This window comes from Nerophis lumbriciformis, linkage group LG20, assembly GCF_033978685.3.
Source record: "Nerophis lumbriciformis linkage group LG20, RoL_Nlum_v2.1, whole genome shotgun sequence".
In the NCBI taxonomy this organism is placed as follows: domain Eukaryota; kingdom Metazoa; phylum Chordata; class Actinopteri; order Syngnathiformes; family Syngnathidae; genus Nerophis; species Nerophis lumbriciformis.
In genome coordinates, this window is record NC_084567.2 from 721,400 (window position 1) to 735,000 (window position 13,601).

Sequence of the window (13,601 nt, forward strand, 5' to 3'; positions counted from 1 at the left end):
TCCTCAGCAGAGTATCTCAAAGACCTCAATGCTGACTGACACTTGAACTCACTTCTGACACCAAAAATCACCACTGACACCTAAACTCACCACTGACTTGACACCTAAACTCACCACTGACACCTAAACTCACCACTGACTTGACACCTAAACTCACTACTGACACCTAAACTCACCACTGACTGACACCTAAACTCACCACTGACTTGACACCTAAAATCACCACTAACACCTAAACTCACTACTGACTGACACCTAAACTCACTACTGACTGACACCTAAACTCACTACTGACTGACACCTAAACTCACTACTGACACCTAAACTCACTACTGACTGACACCTAAACTCACTACTGACACCTAAACTCACCACTGACTTGACACCTAAAATCACCACTAACACCTAAACTCACTACTGACTGACACCTAAACTCACCACTGACACCTAAACTCACTACTGACACCTAAACTCACCACTGACACCTAAACTCACCACTGACACCTAAACTCACCACTGACTTGACACCTAAAATCACCACTAACACCTAAACTCACTACTGACTGACACCTAAACTCACCACTGACACCTAAACTCACCACTGACTGACACCTAAACTCACTTCTGACACCAAAACTCACTACTGACTGGACACCTAAACTCACCACTGACTGACACCTAAACTCACCACTGACACCTAAACTCACTACTGACACCTAAACTCACCACTGACTTGACACCTAAACTCACCACTGACTGACACCTAAACTAACTACTGACACCAAAACTCACCACTAACACCTAAACTCACCACCGACTGACACTTGAACTCACCACTGACACCCAAACGCACTGTTGACACCTAAACTCACCACTGACTGACACTTGAACTCACCACTGACTGACACCCAAACTCACTGTTGACACCTGAACTCACCGCTGACACCCAAACTCACCACTGACTGACACTTGAACTCACCACTGACACCCAAACTCACTGTTGACTCCTGAACTCACCACTGACACCCAAACTCCCCACTGACTGACACTTGAACTCACCACTAACACCTAAACTCACCACCGACCGACACTTGAACTCACCACTGACACCCAAACGCACTGTTGACACCTAAACTCCCCACTGACACCCAAACTCCCCACTGACTGACACTTGAACTCACCACTGACACCCAAACTCACCACTGACATCTGAACGCACCACTGACTGACACCTAAAATCACCATTGACTGATACCTGAACGCACCACTGACATTTGAACTCACCGACTGAAGCTCAAATTCCCAAATGAGACCCGAACTCACCGCCGGTTGACATCCAAATTCCCGATTGACACCTGAACTCACCACTCAGCCTGGGTGTTGTCATGAGTGCTGTGTTGTGTTCAGGGAGCTATGTCAGGTGTTGTCTACCACGACTCAGGTGTGTGTGTGTGTGTGTGTGTGTGTGCAGCGAGTACAGCATGGTGGAGGATGAGGAGGACCTTCCTCACCATGACGAGCGACTGTGGCGACTTGGAAACATCAACCGCCTTCAGGCTGAATCTTTGCTGCGCAGCAAGAAGGATGGAACCTTCCTGGTGCGAGACAGCAGCAAGCAGGGCTGCTACGCCTGCTCTGTGGTGTACGTCTCTCACACACACTCTTACTATTATAACATACCTGCTCTACACACACAGTGTTACTATTCAAACATAGCTGCTCTACTACACTACTGTATGTCTTTCACACACAGTGTTACTATTCAAACATACCTGCTCTACTACACTGTCTCATGATGCTGCTCCAAGCACTGATCTGCAGTCAATCTTACCGTGTGTGTGTGTGTGTGTGTGTGTGTGTGTGTGTGTGTGTGTGTGTGTGTGTGTGTGTGTGTGTGTGTGTGTGTGTGTGTGTGTGTGTGTGTGTGTGTGTGTTCCAGGGTGGACGGCGAGGTGAAGCACTGCGTCATCAACAAGACGAGTACGGGCTTCGGCTTCGCTGAGCCGTACAACTTGTACTCGTCCCTGAAGGAGCTGGTGCTGCACTACCAGCACACCTCACTGGTGCAACACAACGACTCTCTCAACGTCACGCTGGCCTTCCCCGTCTACAGCCAGCAGCGCCGCTGACACGCCCCCTTTCCAACATGGCCGACTTCCCCGTCTACAGCCAGCAGCGCCGCTGACACGCCCCCTTTCCAACATGGCCGACTTCCCCCTCTACAGCCAGCAGCGCCGCTGACACGCCCCCTTTCCAACATGGCCGACTTCCCCCTCTACAGCCAGCAGCGCCGCTGACACGCCCCCTTTCCAACACGTCCGACTTGTGCTTCCTGTCCAAACTGGAACTATGACGGAGGACTTTGGACCCGCCTTCCCTGTCAAAATGAGGTACTGACGCGGCGGCCTCTGACTGAGCTAACTCCAAAGACTCCGCCCCTTCTTTGGGCGCCGTCCGAACATCCCGTCACGAAACACTTTTGCTTTTCCGGCGCATTAACGTTTGGAGTCCAGTATTTTAACACCCGTTGCCGCGGCAACCACCTGTGCTTTCACCATGCTCTTATTTTGAAATGTTTTTCACCTAATCAACTTTGTGTCAATAAAAGACTTTTCGCTGCGTGGTGCCGTCACGTTTTCACTGCGCTGGTGAGCGACGGAAGAAAAGAGAGCGGGCGGTGAGTGGAAAAACAACAAAAAGTTTATTGGCGTTGGCACACTTTTCTTTTTTTGTAACGAAACATTTCATCCAAACAAAACACGACAACTTTTGTCCCCAAAAGAAAGACGACACGGAACATGCAACACCTATTTACACCTCCGCTGTGCCACAAAGCATTGTGGGTACGCCCCGCCCCATCAGACAACTATCTTCCCTTTGTTCCGCTAACGAGCTGAGTGATGACACAACGATGCAGGTGAGGGGGATGTGGGCGGGGCCAGCAGTCGAGAGCTGTGATTGGCTCCGTGCCACTGATGACATCACGAATGTGAAACTGCTAGCTATCTAACTGACAAGGGCGTCCTGTCGCGGGAGAACAGCCTGTGATTGGACGGTGGCCGTTGATGTAATCCAAAAGGGGCGGGGCTTAAGACGAGTTGAAGTGGTAGTGTTCTAAAAAGAACAACAAACGTCCTCGTGGGAGTTTTAAGGGTGGTGTAGGCGGAGTCTTTAGGACGTCTTGACCAGGTCGTAGACGTAGATGTGGAAGTCGTCGTCGAACTTGATGAAGTAGACGGAGGGCTTGGCCTCCACCTGGTGGATGACCATTCCGGAGCGCTTGCCGCCGTCCTCCTTGGCGTACTCCACCTGCTTGCCCACCAGGCTGTCCACCACCTCGCCGGGCTCGCGCTCCGTCGCCACGCTGTCGTCTGCACGCACAGGAAGCAGCGGGTCAGGTTAGCGGCACGTGCGCTCACGTTCGGGCGCCACTCACTGGAGTCGGGCATGATGCGCAGGTCGCCCTCCTTGTAGTCGTCCAGCAGCTGGTACATGTAGAGCACCGGGTCCTTCTCGTAGGTGATGTAGAACCACGACGTCATGATGGGCGCCCGGGCCAGGACCATGCCGCGCCACTCCTCCTTGGGCCCGTCCTCCGTCTCGAACATGTGCTCCACCGCCTTCCCGATCATGGCGTCGGCCAGCGGCGCGTCGCTCACCCTCGCCGCGGCTGCGGGAAAAAAAAAGAAAGAGAGGAGACGGCGTGAGCGCCGCTCGGTGCGAGCCGGGGCGGCGCTCCTCACCTGCGGCGTCGGAGAGCACCTCCAGGCCGAGGACGCGCTGGTCGCTGTGCAGCTCCAGGCCGTAGATGCAGTCGAAGCCGTCGTACTTGATGAGGTAGAGCGACGGGTTGACCGGCACCTGGTCCAGGACCGTCCCCTTCCACTGGGACGACTTGCCTGCACGTCGACACCTGCTCAACACCTGGTCAACACAACGCTAACATGTGACTTACTGCCTTCCTTCCACACGTGCTGGATCCGGCATCCCACCATGGTCCTCTTGGGGGGCGGCGACAAAGATCTAGCGGGCGCCACGCACCTCTGCTTCCTGCCAAACACACTTCCTGTCAACACACCTGACCCACGCACACACAAATCACTTCCCGTGTCTCACTTGTGTGGGTTCTTCTTCTTCATCATGCTGCCGGACACGCCGGAATGTCCTGGAAGACAAAACGGCGTGAGGACGAGGGAGGGAAAAAACACCACGCTCGCTCGCTGGCTCACCTTCGTCCGCTCGGGGCCGTGCGGCCTCTGGACTCTTGAAGGGGGTCTTCATTCATACACCAGGGGGGGAGGGGGAGGGGGGAGGGGAGCACCAGGAATTAGACTGGGCCAGGAAACATCCAGCCTGGGGAAAGACCTCGTCCAGCTGTTGGCAACAAACACAAACTTTCCTTATCCACTAAGACTAGAACCAGGACTAGGTCTAGGTCTAGAACCAGGACTAGGTCCAGACTTTCCCCGAGGACTGCACGTCTGGAAGGGTTTCGCCGCCGCCGCAGAAACAGCAGGATATGACGTCACACACGCGTCGCACGTCGTTACTGTCACGCGGCGACGTGTTTTCTAGTGGCCGTGACGTCACAGCCCCTCGGCGCGCGCTCGGAAAAGATGAAAAAGTGACGTGTTTGCACCCGCGCTGCTAGCCGCGTTAGCATCACAAAGGTAGCATCCAGTGAACAAAGGGGAGGGGGGCGGGGAGGCTGAGACCGCCAAAAAAAAAACGGGCGATAAGGAGGCAAAGCCCGCGAATTGGCCCTCGCGAAGGCCGTCAAGTGTCGCGTTCCACTTACCGACAAGACGAGCGAGCTGCGCCGCGCGACGTGATCGAACCTCCGGGGGGATCCAATTGATCCTCTTCGCCACCGCCAGGGTCGCCCGTGCGCCAAGCTAGCCGCGCTAACAGGCAGACGCAGCGGAAGTGAGGCCGCGCTGCCTCCAAAGTAAAAGCATTCACACAACGCGGTGCGCTCGTGGCTTCAAATCCGGGTCAACACGAGCCCATCGAGGACTAACCTTTGGCCCAAATAATCCATTTAGGGTTGTTTTTTTACGAAAAGTGCACTGCACGTAAAGGGGATATTCTACACTCGGACAACTTCTCTCTTAAAAACCGGAAGCCAGTGTTCTTCCACCGAAGTCCCGCCCTTTGGGAGGAATAGGAAAATGGACACGCCTCTTTGAGCGTCGTGCCTACGACAAGGCGAAGCTAGTGGGGGCAAAGGAGGGACATTCTGTGATTGAAGTCAAACTAGTGGGGGCAAAGGAGGGACATTCTGTGATTGAAGTCAAACTAGTGGGGGCAAAGGAGGGACATTCTGTACTTGAAGTCAAACTAGTGGGGGCAAAGGAGGGACATTCTGTGATTGAAGTCAAACTAGTGGGGGAAAAGGAGGGACATTCTGTGATTGAAGTCAAACTAGTGGGGGAAAAGGAGGGACATTCTGTACTTGAAGTCAAACTAGTGGGGGCAAAGGAGGGACATTCTGTACTTGAAGTCAAACTAGTGGGGGCAAAGGAGGGGCATTCTGTACTTGAAGTCAAACTAGTGGGGGCAAAGGAGGGACATTCTGTGATTGAAGTCAAACTAGTGGGGGCAAAGGAGGGACATTCTGTGATTGAAGTCAAACTAGTGGGGGCAAAGGAGGGACATTCTGTGATTGAAGTCAAACTAGTGGGGGCAAAGGAGGGACATTCTGTGATTGAAGTCAAACTAGTGGGGGCAAAGGAGGGACATTCTGTGATTGAAGTCAAACTAGTGGGGGCAAAGGAGGGGCATTCTGTACTTGAAGTCAAACTAGTGGGGGCAAAGGAGGGACATTCTGTGATTGAAGTCAAACTAGTGGGGGCAAAGGACGGGCAAAGGAGGGGCATTCTGTACTTGAAGTCAAACTAGTGGGGGCAAAGGAGGGGCATTCTGTACTTGAAGTCAAACTAGTGGGGGCAAAGGAGGGACATTCTGTGATTGAAGTCAAACTAGTGGGGGCAAAGGACGGGCAAAGGAGGGGCATTCTGTACTTGAAGTCAAACTAGTGGGGGCAAAGGAGGGACATTCTGTGATTGAAGTCAAACTAGTGGGGGCAAAGGAGGGACATTCTGTGATTGAAGTCAAACTAGTGGGGGTAAAGGAGGGACATTCTGTGATTGAAGTCAAACTAGTGGGGGTAAAGGAGGGGCAAAGGAGGGGCATTCTGTACTTGAAGTCAAACTAGTGGGGGCAAAGGAGGGGCATTCTGTGCCTGAAGTCAAACTAGTGGGGGCAAAGGACGGGGAAAGGAGGGGCATTCTGTACTTGAAGTCAAACTAGTTGGGGAAAAGGAGGGGCATTCTGTGATTGAAGTCAAACTAGTGGGGGCAAAGGAGGGACATTCTGTACTTGAAGTCAAACTAGTGGGGGAAAAGGAGGGACATTCTGTGATTGAAGTCAAACTAGTGGGGGCAAAGGAGGGACATTCTGTGATTGAAGTCAAACTAGTGGGGGAAAAGGAGGGGCATTCTGTGATTGAAGTCAAACTAGTGGGGGCAAAGGAGGGACATTCTGTGATTGAAGTCAAACTAGTGGGGGCAAAGGAGGGACATTCTGTGATTGAAGTCAAACTAGTGGGGGCAAAGGAGGGACATTCTGTGATTGAAGTCAAACTAGTGGGGGCAAAGGACGGGCAAAGGAGGGGCATTCTGTACTTGAAGTCAGGGCCGGCCCGTGGCATAGGCCGTATAGGCAAATGCTAAGGGCGCCGTCCATCAGGGGGCGCCACGCCAGTGCCACAAATGTTGGAGAAAAAAAAAGTTGGTACTATTATTTCTAAATACAAAAAATAATCCCACGTTAATTAAAATGCAAAGTAAAGCCTATATAATAGAAATATTATTTGTTACAATATTACGCCCCCCCCCCCCACCCCCGCACGGTGCGCCCCCTCCCTTCCCGTATCATGACTCTTTTTGGACGTCACCACATCAAAAAATCAACACAAGATGTCAAAACGGTCAAAACTGTCAGGTGCCCAGGGAAGAAAAAAGAGAAAAGAAGAGGAGGAGAAACGAGAAAAGACAGAGGTAGCAGGTAGGTAACGTTAGCCTACATGAAATTATTTGTCTGTTACAGAATGTGATAGTAACCTGGCTTTTTAGCATTAAGCTAATGTTACATGATTCGGCAATTGCTAATCAAAAAGTAGCTAGTTCTGTTTTAACGTCGGGTTAATATTGTGGAGGGGGCTAAATTGTTATGGAAAATAATAATGTAACGTTAGGTAATTACAGTACTCCCACCTTACATTCCTCAGGGACATTTGTATTAGATCTTTTAAGCAGGTGTTTTTTGTTTACATTGTTATTGCCTTCTGGTTAGCTAATGTTTGCCCTGCAGGTAATAGTCACTTTTCCACCCATTAGGTATAGTTGTAAGCCTAGTTGTTAAAGTGCACATCATTAATGTTAATTAAGCAATATGTATGTAAAAAATATTGTATTTCATATATTCATTTTTTTTTTTTTGCATTCATTTATTTATTCATATTTTTTTTATCTTGTTAACTATTCTGATTGTTAATTTGCTTTCTTTAAGTAAAAAAAAGGTCAAAGACAAAGCTATTCGGTTTCTTGTGAGTATATACACTTCACTGCCGATGTGGGGGGGCGCCACCTAAAATCTTGCCTAGGGCGCCAGATTGGTGAGGACCGGGCCTGCTTGAAGTCAAACTAGTGGGGGCAAAGGAGGGGCATTCTGTACTTGAAGTCAAACTAGTGGGGGCAAAGGAGGGGCATTCTGTGATTGAAGTCAAACAAGTGGGGGCAAAGGACGTGCAAAGGAGGGGCATTCTGTGCTTGAAGTCAAACTAGTGGGGGCAAAGGAGGGACATTCTGTACTTGAAGTCAAACTAGTGGGGGCAAAGGAGGGGCATTCTGTACTTGAAGTCAAACTAGTGGGGGAAAAGGAGGGGCATTCTGTGATTGAAGTCAAACTAGTGGGGGCAAAGGAGGGGCATTCTGTGCTTGAAGTCAAACTAGTGGGGGCAAAGGAGGGGCATTCTGTGATTGAAGTCAAACTAGTGGGGGAAAAGGAGGGACATTCTGTACTTGAAGTCAAACTAGTGGGGGCAAAGGAGGGGCATTCTGTACTTGAAGTCAAACTAGTGGGGGAAAAGGAGGGGCATTCTGTGATTGAAGTCAAACTAGTGGGGGCAAAGGAGGGGCATTCTGTGATTGAAGTCAAACTAGTGGGGGCAAAGGAGAGGCATTCTGTGATTGAAGTCAAACTAGTGGGGGAAAAGGAGGGGCATTCTGTACTTGAAGTCAAACTAGTGGAGGCAAAGGAGGGGCATTCTGTACTTGAAGTCAAACTAGTGGGGGCAAAGGAGGGGCATTCTGTGATTGAAGTCAAACTAGTGGGGGCAAAGGAGGGGCATTCTGTGCTTGAAGTCAAACTAGTGGGGGCAAAGGACGAGCAAAGGAGGGGCATTCTGTAGTTGAAGTCAAACTAGTGGGGGCAAAGGAGGGGCATTCTGTGCCTGAAGTCAAACTAGTGGGGGAAAAGGACGGGCAAAGGAGGGGCATTCTGTACTTGAAGTCAAACTAGTGGGGGAAAAGGAGGGGAATTCTGTACTTGAAGTCAAACTAGTGGGGCCAAAGGAGGGGAATTCTGTACTTGAAGTCAAACTAGTGGGGGCAAAGGAGGGGCATTCTGTGATTGAAGTCAAACTAGTGGGGGCAAAGGAGGGGCATTCTGTGATTGAAGTCAAACTAGTGGGGGCAAAGAAGGGGCAAAGAACGGGCATTCTGTGCCTGAAGTCAAACTAGTGGGGGAAAAGGACGGGCAAAGGAGGGGCATTCTGTACTTGAAGTCAAACTAGTGGGGGCAAAGGAGGGGCATTCTGTACTTGAAGTCAAACTAGTGGGGGCAAAGGAGGGACATTCTGTGATTGAAGTCAAACTAGTGGGGGCAAAGGAGGGGCATTCTGTACTTGAAGTCAAACTAGTGGGGGCAAAGGAGGGACATTCTGTGATTGAAGTCAAACTAGTGGGGGCAAAGGAGGGGCATTCTGTGCCTGAAGTCAAACTAGTGGGGGAAAAGGAGGGACATTCTGTGATTGAAGTCAAACTAGTGGGGGAAAAGGAGGGGCATTCTGTGATTGAAGTCAAACTAGTGGGGGCAAAGGAGGGACATTCTGTGATTGAAGTCAAACTAGTGGGGGCAAAGGAGGGACATTCTGTGATTGAAGTCAAACTAGTGGGGGCAAAGGAGGGACATTCTGTGATTGAAGTCAAACTAGTGGGGGCAAAGGAGGGACATTCTGTGATTGAAGTCAAACTAGTGGGGGCAAAGGAGGGACATTCTGTGATTGAAGTCAAACTAGTGGGGGCAAAGGAGGTGCATTCTGTACTTGAAGTCAAACTAGTGGGGGCAAAGGAGAGGCATTCTGTGATTGAAGTCAAACTAGTGGGGGCAAAGGAGGGGCATTCTGTACTTGAAGTCAAACTAGTGGGGGCAAAGGAGGGGCATTCTGTGCCTGAAGTCAAACTAGTGGGGGAAAAGGATGAGCAAAGGAGGGGCATTCTGTACTTGAAGTCAAACTAGTGGGGACAAAGGAGGGGCATTCTGTGCCTGAAGTCAAACTAGTGGGGGAAAAGGACGGGCAAAGGAGGGGCATTCTGTACTTGAAGTCAAACTAGTGGGGGCAAAGGAGGGGCATTCTGTGATTGAAGTCAAACTAGTGGGGGAAAAGGAGAGGCATTCTGTGATTGAAGTCAAACTAGTGGGGGCAAAGGAGGGACATTCTGTGATTGAAGTCAAACTAGTGGGGGCAAAGGAGGGGCATTCTGTGATTGAAGTCAAACTAGTGGGGGCAAAGGAGGGGCATTCTGTACTTGAAGTCAAACTAGTGGGGGCAAAGGAGGGGCATTCTGTGATTGAAGTCAAACTAGTGGGGGAAAAGGAGAGGCATTCTGTGATTGAAGTCAAACTAGTGGGGGAAAAGGAGGGACATTCTGTGATTGAAGTCAAACTAGTGGGGGCAAAGGAGGGGCATTCTGTGATTGAAGTCAAACTAGTGGGGGCAAAGGAGGGGCATTCTGTACTTGAAGTCAAACTAGTGGGGGCAAAGGAGGGGCATTCTGTGCCTGAAGTCAGATTTTAGGTGGCGCCCCCCCCCACATCGGCAGTGAACTGTATATACTCACAAGAAACCGAATAGCTTTGTCTTTGACCTTTTTTTTTACTTAAAGAAAGCAAATTAACAATCAGAATAGTTAACAAGATAAAAAAAAAAAATGAATAAATAAATGAATGCAAAAAATAAAAAATGAATATATGAAATACAATATTTTTTACATACATATTGCTTAATTAACATTAATGATGTGCACTTTAACAACTAGGCTTACAACTATACCTAATGGGTGGAAAAGTGACTATTACCTGCAGGGCAAACATTAGCTAACCAGAAGGCAATAACAATGTAAACAAAAAACACCTGCTTAAAAGATCTAATACCTGAGGAATGTAAGGTGGGAGTACAGTAATTACCTAACATTACATTATTATTTTCCATAACAATTTAGCCCCCTCCACAATATTAACCCGACGTTAAAACAGAACTAGCTATGTATTGATTAGCAATTGCCGAATCATGTAACATTAGCTTAATGCTAACAAGCCAGGTTACTATCACATTCTGTAACAGACAAATAATTTCATGTAGGCTAACGTTACCTACCTGCTACCTCTGTCTTTTCTCGTTTCTCCTCCTCTTCTTTTCTCTTTTTTCTTCCCTGGGCACCTGACAGTTTTGGCCGTTTTGACATCTTGTGTTGATTTTTTGATGTGGTGACGTCCAAAAAGAGTCATGATACGGGAAGGGAGGAGGGGGGGGCGTAATGTTGTAACAAATAATATTTCTATTAAATAGGCTTTACTTTGCATTTTAATTAACGTGGGATTATTTTTTGTATTTAGAAATAATAGTACCAACTTTCTTTTTTTTCTTTTTTTTTTTCTCCAACATTTGTGGCACTGGCATGGCGCCCCCTGATGGACGGCGCCCTTAGCATTTGCCTATACGGCCTATGCCACGGGCCGGCCCTGGGCAAAGGTGGGGCATTCTGTACTTGAAGTCAAACTAGCATACCTGCCAACTACTCCGGTTTTCCTGTAATTCGTACGGTTTTCATCAACCTATTCCGGGTTACGGTTGCAGTGATAAAAAATACGGTTTTTCATTCATTAAAAAAAAAAAAAAGGGTGAAAACTACGCGAATTGCACCTTGTGCAGACAAGATTTTTCGATCGGACACGGAGGAATTAGCGATGTAAAAGACCACGTTGGGACAAAAAAACACAAGTCTAATGCCGTTGCTAGCGATACAAGTGGAAAACTTTCAACGTTTTTCGTCGCCCAAACAGATTCTTTGGATGTGATAAATGCCGAAGTTTTATTTACGGAGGCAATAATTGAGCATGGACTTCCAATCGCACTGGCTGATCACATGGGACAGTTAAATGTTTGTAATGCAACCTTTAAAAATCATTACGCGGTGATCGCGGTCCCAAAAATAAACTTTTCTTGCATGATAATGTCCAGAAAAACTCACTTTATATTACTATAGAGTCCTTTTAACGAATGAGTTTGATGGTTTATCACAAACCTTAAATGAAAGAAGTCCTTTGTTCTCCTGCACCGCATGCGCTTTGGCCTTGCTTCGTGTTTGGTGCGCAATCCTGTCGGCTGTATTTCACAACACGTCTTTGACAACTTGAAGTGGCATAAAACATTTAAAACAAGTCCAAGTTGAAGAAATCTTGTTAAATGTTGACAGCATAAATACCAAAATACAGAAGTATGTCCTTAATATTTTTGCAGTGCTATTTCTGTTGAAAAGTTCAAATGATTACATTAGAGATGTGATGTGCCACTTTTCAAGTGTCTGATGGCTTAAATTAATTTTCATTCATTTTTCATATTTTGAATTCTTTTGAAAGGCTTACAAAAAAACTACATTTGAATTGTAATTCCATGCTATTGACAGGACTATTAATTTTAATGAAGTTAGCTTACCATGTTTACAGTATGATAATTGTGATAGAAATGTGAATTTTAGGCACAGAATATTTTTTACAATTGAACAAGGCAGTAGATTATACAAGCTTGGACAGAAAGTTAATAATGACACCAATTTTTTTTTGAATGGAATTGTTTAGTACTGTTTTACCATTTGTTTACTGTAAAAAGTGTTTATACTTTCAATGAACAAATTGAAGTCTTGTGAAAGGTTGACAGGATAACTGGCATTAACTGTCAAAATAATGTCAAACTATTGAAGTTAGCTTACAGAATAAACATGTCAATCAACCCATATGATTTTTGCTGTAATATTTTTGTTTTGAAAAGTCACTGTGACTGATAGAAAAGTGATGGTTTTAGCAACATTTTAACCTGTCTGAATGCTAATAATCATTTTGCGTCGGGGGGCGAAGCCCTGAACCCTCCACCAGGACTTTGTCCTGGACCTACCGGGGCCTGCGGCCCTTGGACCCTGGCTACTAGGTTTTTCTGATTTCAAAAGTTGGCAGGTATGAACTAGTGGGGGCAAAGGACCAGCATTCTGTGCTTGAAGTCAAACTCTTACACTTTGTGCTGCATTCGCTGTGCAGTTGAAACAAGGACACTGGGAATAAACTTCTACATTTTTTTTTTTTTTTTCCGAAAAACGAGTTTATTAAAAGCACATCATTTGACGGCGACGTTAAAGTAAAGATGTGAACCTGTTGTAAATTTAGCATCGATAGACTTGCATCGGTTTTAAACAGAGGTGGGTAGTAACGCGCTACATTTACTCCGTTACATCTACTTGAGTAACTTTTGGGATAAATTGTACTTCTAAGAGTAGTTTTAATGCAACATACTTTTACTTTTACTTGAGTATATTTATAGAGAAGAAACGCTACTTTTACTCCGCTACTTTTATCTACATTCAGCTCGCTACTCGCTACTAATTTTTATCGATCTGTTAATGCACGCTTTGTTTGTTTTGGTCTGTCAGACAGACCTTCATAGTGCCTGCGTTTCAACAAATACAGTCACTGGTGACGTTCACTCCGTTCCACCAATCAGATGCAGTCACTGGTGACGTTGGACCAATCAAACAGAGCCAGGTGGTCACATGACCTGACTTAAACAAGTTGAAAAACTTATTGGGGTGTTACCATTTAGTGGTCAGGAATATGTACTGTACTGTGCAAACTACTAATAAAAGTTCCAATCAATCAATCAAAAGTGTGAAGGAAAAAAGACACTTTTTTATTTCAACCGTACATCCCGTCAAAAGCCTAAAGACTGACTGCACAGTTCCTGTCTTCACAATAAAAGTGCCGCTCCATCGCGCCTGCGCTTTCAAAATAAGAGTCTCCGAAAGCCTGCGCAAACAAGCTAGCAAGCTACGGAGTTTGCCGCCAATGTATTTCTTGTAAAGTGTATAAAAACGAATATGGAAGCTGGACAAATAAGATGCCAAAAACCAACCACTTTCATGTGGTATTAGACAGAAAGGAGGAACTTTTTTTCTCCTCCATTTGAAAACGTGGACGTTTGTCATCACTAC

At 47.2% G+C, this 13,601-nt stretch overlaps 2 protein-coding genes and 1 long non-coding RNA gene across 5 annotated transcripts in view; 1 reads left to right on the forward strand and 2 right to left on the reverse strand.

Annotated features, from left to right (window-relative positions):
• Positions 1 to 2,619, forward strand: part of LOC133619103 (phosphatidylinositol 3-kinase regulatory subunit alpha-like) — a 33,672-nt gene extending 31,053 nt beyond the window's left edge. The window contains exons 16-17 of the mRNA XM_061979978.2: positions 1,472 to 1,642; positions 1,940 to 2,619. Coding sequence (XP_061835962.2) covers positions 1,472 to 1,642; positions 1,940 to 2,129 — 361 coding nt within the window. The 3' untranslated portion in view covers positions 2,130 to 2,619. The remainder of the gene's footprint in view (positions 1 to 1,471; positions 1,643 to 1,939) is intronic.
• LOC140679608 (uncharacterized) lies at positions 61 to 1,140 on the reverse strand. Its single transcript, XR_012051011.1, has 3 exons — positions 656 to 1,140; positions 321 to 466; positions 61 to 232 (listed from the first exon to the last, which is right to left on the reverse strand). It is a non-coding gene; the product is annotated as an uncharacterized lncRNA (long non-coding RNA).
• Positions 2,620 to 2,678: 59 nt separating the features above from the next.
• On the reverse strand, positions 2,679 to 5,061 carry spinb (spindlin b). Of its 3 annotated transcripts, none has more exons than XM_061979981.2 (7): positions 4,799 to 5,061; positions 4,230 to 4,374; positions 4,117 to 4,165; positions 3,959 to 4,050; positions 3,744 to 3,899; positions 3,437 to 3,670; positions 2,679 to 3,371 (listed from the first exon to the last, which is right to left on the reverse strand). In XM_061979981.2, the coding sequence occupies exons 2-7, from the start codon at positions 4,279 to 4,281 to the stop codon at positions 3,172 to 3,174; spliced, it is 783 nt and encodes a 260-aa protein (XP_061835965.1). In that variant the 5' UTR covers positions 4,282 to 4,374; positions 4,799 to 5,061; the 3' UTR covers positions 2,679 to 3,171. The 3 variants fall into 3 exon arrangements, with proteins under 3 accessions (XP_061835965.1, XP_061835963.1, XP_061835964.1); XM_061979979.2 differs by having other exon boundaries at positions 3,956 to 4,050; positions 4,799 to 5,049; XM_061979980.2 differs by lacking the exon at positions 4,799 to 5,061 and having other exon boundaries at positions 3,956 to 4,050; positions 4,230 to 4,676.
• Between the last annotated feature and the right edge of the window lie 8,540 nt (positions 5,062 to 13,601).

What these genes read in the sequence shown, in the direction of transcription:
- spinb (XM_061979979.2), bottom strand. Translation starts at nt 4,281, where the DNA reads ATGAAGACCCCCTTCAAGAGTCCAGAGGCCGCACGGCCCCGAGCGGAC. An exon ending in AAGAAGAAGAACCCACACAA is followed by an intron (nt 4,051 to 4,116) that starts GTGAGACACGGG and finishes TGTGTTTGGCAG; the next exon opens with GAAGCAGAGGTGCGTGGCGC. An exon ending in GCACGTGTGGAAGGAAGGCA is followed by an intron (nt 3,900 to 3,955) that starts GTAAGTCACATG and finishes GTCGACGTGCAG; the next exon opens with GCAAGTCGTCCCAGTGGAAG.